General features: G+C 38.6%; 1 protein-coding gene across 3 annotated transcripts in view; it reads right to left on the bottom strand.

Moving 5' to 3' along the window:
• Window positions 1-4,128, bottom strand: part of LOC134003401 (transcription factor COE3-like) — a 43,590-nt gene extending 39,462 nt beyond the window's left edge. For all 3 annotated transcript variants that reach the window (XM_062442600.1, XM_062442598.1, XM_062442599.1), the window contains exons 1-4: window positions 4,001-4,128; window positions 1,479-1,635; window positions 1,096-1,159; window positions 918-972 (exon numbers count right to left, since the gene is read on the bottom strand). In XM_062442600.1, coding sequence (XP_062298584.1) covers window positions 918-972; window positions 1,096-1,159; window positions 1,479-1,635; window positions 4,001-4,128 — 404 coding nt within the window. The remainder of the gene's footprint in view (window positions 1-917; window positions 973-1,095; window positions 1,160-1,478; window positions 1,636-4,000) is intronic.
• Window positions 4,129-5,000: the final 872 nt, after the last annotated feature.

Here is a 5,000-nt window from a genome sequence, read left to right as displayed (position 1 = left end):
TTTTACCGAGCCGATAACACGATGACTTATTACGGTTTTGGTTTCCGGACCTTTATTCCGTTATCACACTAATGTTGTCAGGTGATTTAATATGTGGAGCAGAGTTGAGCTACGGTGGCTCACATGGACAAAAAGAGATTCTGACGGTATGATAACCTAAAGCTGCGTTCACACCAAAAGCGTCTGATGCGAAAAAATAGCTTGAATCGCTTCTATCGCGCCGCTTGGGGGGGGGGGGGGTTCTTTACGCTGCAGCAACACGCGACCTGAGGGACCTCCACTTTCTCTCTGACGAGACGTCACATTAAAAACACGCCGCTCATACCGCAGGAACGCTATGACGGAACATTTTAGGGGTTTTGAAACCGTGACTTTTTCATACCGTGTTTTACCTTGAAACCGGCCGAAGCCGAACTGCGTCTATTATTAGTTCTAGTCGCACATTCATTTACTTAAACATAGTTTCCTTTTATGCTGCAGTAAAGTCATGATGAAAGGTTCTTTCCGTCCTATCTGAAGAGCTACTGAAATTATTTCAGACAAGCTACAGTCACAACAATTATTTAATCCTTTTTACGGGTCGGGCAGAAATGATCTCGGCACTACGAGGACATCGGAGCGAATTTCATCGGATCCGTTCGGGTTCGGATCTCATTTTGTACCTGAGCTAACCTCTAAAACGGACCGTAGCGACTGACAATGACCGACAACAGCGGCCACGGGGAGAAAGAAAACTATATATATATAGAGTGCTTATCGCTGGGGGGGGGGGGGGGGGGGGGGGCATAGGAGGGAGGAGGGGGCTTAGGAGGGGGGGGGGCATAGGAGGGTTGTTGCTGTTCAAGTTTTTCAAAGTGCTGTGAAATGCAAGAAAGGTAAGAGAGTCGCTTTAAGAGGTTAAATGTTCGATATCTCACTGTTTGGTCATCGAGTCGATGAGTCGGACGTACAGATCCTGCTCCGTCCTCACTCCTGCACACACACACACACACACACACACACACACACACACACACACACACACACACACACAACATGAGTATTGGTGTGTAGATGTAGCTTGGCGGTGCCGTGCGGTAAAACGAGCGCACCCACCGTTACTGTAGAGCAGCTGCAGCTTGTAGTGAATCCCGTTGTTGGTTTTCTCTCCACTCGGCTCCTGGACGCAAAGACACACGAATCAAACAAACCACTTCCTGTTTTGATGGTGGGGTGCATTTGGTTGTCTGAACCTGCTGTGAGTCTCTGGGTGTGTTTGGTTTCTAACCCCGCCCCGCCCGGGTGGAGACAGAATTTAAAAAGGGATGAATCTCTAACATGTTGAGGTGCGTTTGGTTTCGTCTCCGTTTGTAGTCTCCACCCGGCTGAGTGGAAACATCTGCTCTGTTTTACAGTTCAGTGAAGGTGCGTTTGTTTTCTATCTCAGCTCATCAGCGGTGTCGGTGGTGCGTTTGTTTTGCGTGTCTCTTGTTTCTCACCTTGTCTTTCTCCACGAAGTCGACGTATGCGGTGCGTTCGATCTCCACCGGCTGACCCTGCCGGTCGTACAGCGCCAACACGAAGTGGAAGAAGTTGGATTTCCTCAGATTGGACGGAGGCTGCTTCTCAAAGTGAGCTCGTGCTAACCCCACCCCGCTGGAGGCAGACGGAGAGAAGGGTCAGAGGTCAAACAAACAAACCTTCAGCTTGAGTTTCATGAAAAGAGACTCTGAACGTTTTCAACCAGGAAGCAGAAAATAAAACATGAACACAAATGTTTTTAATACGTTTTTTATATTAACGTATAAAAATAATAATAACGGTAAAAACAGCTGAAAGTTTAATTTAACAAGCAGAAGTTAAACATTCCTGCTTTCTCTATTAATCTATTGGGTAAATCTATTAATATCAAATAACATTCTAGTTTATTAGCTGAATGTTTAACAGTTTAAATGAAAACAAGACGAAACATTTATTAATTCAACTGTTAAATAATTAAATTAAATCCCAAAATGAAGACGTTGACCTTTGACCTTTAGTTCGTCAGATTTAACGAACGTTGCTTCAGTTTGTTTATTCTGGTCGGTTTCAGGCTGCGATGCTCTGATTGGACGAGCAGCAGCTGATCAATAATAATAATAATCAATCAGATGAAATTTAAACTTTAATGAGAATTAATTATTAATTATTAATTTATCGTCTGAATTTACTGACGAAGAGAAAAGTTCAAAATCACGTCTGGATGACGAAGTGATGAATTTACTTGATTGATTGATATATATATATATATATATATATATATATAAATATATATATATATATATATATATATATATTTGCAGCTCTGATTTTAATTCAATTAAACACAAAAAACAAATTAATCAAGTTGAACATTTGAGGGGAAAAAAAACAATTTTCACAAATGAAGTGAAATAAAAAATGAAGTTATTAAAACAGAAGAAGATTTAATTTAATATTAAAAACATTTAAATGATGAAAACAAGACGATCAGAAACTATTTAAACCTCCACTGAGTGATTTAAAGACGTTTCTCTGCTTATTAAACTCCGTCTGAGGAGCCGCGGCGCGAATCAAACGCACCTCAGAGAGAAACACACATGTTTAATAATAATGTGACATGAAGCCGCTCTGACCCTAACCCCCCCCCCCTCTAACCCCCCCCCTCTCTAACCCCCCCCCACCCCCCCCCCCAACCCTCCTCATGTTCAGTACCCAGAATAATTCAGACGAGAGGAGAAGCGTTGACCTCGCCGCTGTGATCCATGTTCACAACAACGCAGAATATTAAAATCACTGAAACCTCCGAACGTTAATAAATATTCATCATGGAGTCAAACTGCTGCTTTCACCTTTTCTCTCATTACAATAAATCACTTTTTATATATTTATACTTTTTTTTAACACAAAGGAAAAAAAGGTCCGAGTGGAGCGTCGCACCGACTACATGAATATTATAAATTATATATTATATTATATTTAATTATATTATATTTAATTATATTATATTTAATTATATTTAATCCTTAAATCATCTGCAGCTGATTTTATTTAATGAAGATGGAAACTGTTTAATAAATGTGACAGAAAGTAATAATAATAATAATAATAATAATAATAATAATAAGATGAGAATTTAAAGTCTTTATTTCATTTTATCATCTAATTTAAATTTAACTTCATTAAAATAAACAATTAAACGTTTTAAAAGTGAAATTTGACTTTTCAGATTTAATGTTTCATGTTTTATTTTCATCTTTAAATCTTTAATGTTCATTTATTTCATTTTAAACTGTTTAAACATCTGATGAGACGATGTTATTATATTTATATTTATTTATATTAAAATGATTTATTAACATTATTAGAAGTTTAAATCATCATTTTAACATTTTAACTTTTATCTTCAGATTCATTTTTAAATGTGAATATTAATAAAAGAACATTTCATGTTTTAACTCTTTATAATAAAATAAATGTTCAGATTTATAAATATGAACATAAAACCTGAGAAGTGTGTTTGAGTTTATTAATGTTTCTCTTTATAATTATTAATAAAAAACAAACATTTAAAGATAATTATTAATAACATTTATTTTATTTTCAGTCTTTAGATGAAACATTTTTATATTAATAATAAAAAAAGAACATTAATTAATATCAGTAAATGTTTGTTAATTATAATTTAAACTTGAAATGAATAAAAACAGAAGTTTGATGATGAAGATCTGCGTCCTTATTTTAATAACCCTTCATCATCTTCATCACCTTTTTCTTCTTCTGTTAAATATAAACAGCTTTAAATTAAAAGACTGAAACATTAAAAAGATTAAAGACTTTATTTATTTTCTCTTTTCTTAATTTAAACTTTTTTTATTTTAATCATCAGAAATATTTTTAAAAAATCTTAAATGAAGTTTTTAGTTTTAATTGATGTTTGGTCTCCGCCGGGACTCCGTCTCCCAGAATGCTTTGGGGCTCTGCGGCTCGGCGGTGACTTTACCTCTGAGCGGCCGTGTTGGCGTCGACGACGCCGGTCGAATGCATCCAGGAGCGGACGGACAGCGGCTCTTCCTTCATGCCGGCCGCCGTGGCCCCGCGGGGCCCCAACGTGTCCTGGATCCCAAACATCAGGCAGGCGGGAAGAAGACGGGAAGAAGGGATGAAAAGGAGGAGAAGAAGAACAGGAGGAGGAAAAAGAAGAAAAGTCCCAGCAGGAAAAAAGAAGGAAGGATCGCTGCTCTTCTTCTTCTTCTTTTTCACGGAGATCGAAAAACAGTCCGAAGTCTGAAAGCAGCCGAACGACGAGGACGAAGAAGAAGGGAAGAAAAAAAGGAGAAAAAGAAGAAAAGAAAAAAGAGATGCGTGAAACTTTTTTGTTTCTTTTTTTAAATTAAAACTGAAGAAGAAGAAAAACTGATTTTCTTCTTCTCAGAGTTTTTATTAAAAAAACAGTTTAAAAAAAATATTTTCAGTTCTGGTGAAAGAAAAAAAAGAAAAGGAAATAAAAAGAAAGAAAGAAAGAGAAAAGGAAAAAGGACAGAAAGAAGGAAGGAAAGGGAAAGAAACGAGAAGGAGAGGAAAAATAAAATCCTCAGAGAGAAGAGAGCGGCGGTCCGGACGGCGAAGCGAGCAAAGTGTCTTTTTTCTTTTCCCCAAAGAGGAACGAGAGGAGGAGTCCGGACGGCGAAGCGAGCAAAGTGTCTTTTTTTCTTTTCCCCAAAGAGGAACGAGAGGAGAGGAGGAGAGGCGGCCGATGATGGAGGGATGAGGAGCGGAGGAGGAGGAGAAACTCTCAGCCCTGCGGCCCCACAGACAGGACTGGACGCCAAAACCCAAAAACCCCACGGGTCTTCCTCTGAGCCGCTGACATCATCACAGCGGGGGGGGCGGGGGCCTGACCTTATAGGAGAGGAGAGGTGAGAAGAGTGTGTGTGAGAGTGTGTGTGAAAGAGAGAGAGAGAGGAGAGAGAGAGAGAGAGAGAGAGAGAGAAAGAGAGAGA

Source organism: Scomber scombrus, chromosome 21, assembly GCF_963691925.1.
Source record: "Scomber scombrus chromosome 21, fScoSco1.1, whole genome shotgun sequence".
Lineage (NCBI taxonomy): Eukaryota > Metazoa > Chordata > Actinopteri > Scombriformes > Scombridae > Scomber > Scomber scombrus.
Note: the sequence above shows the minus strand (reverse complement) of the source record. Positions and strands in the feature narration are given on the sequence as shown.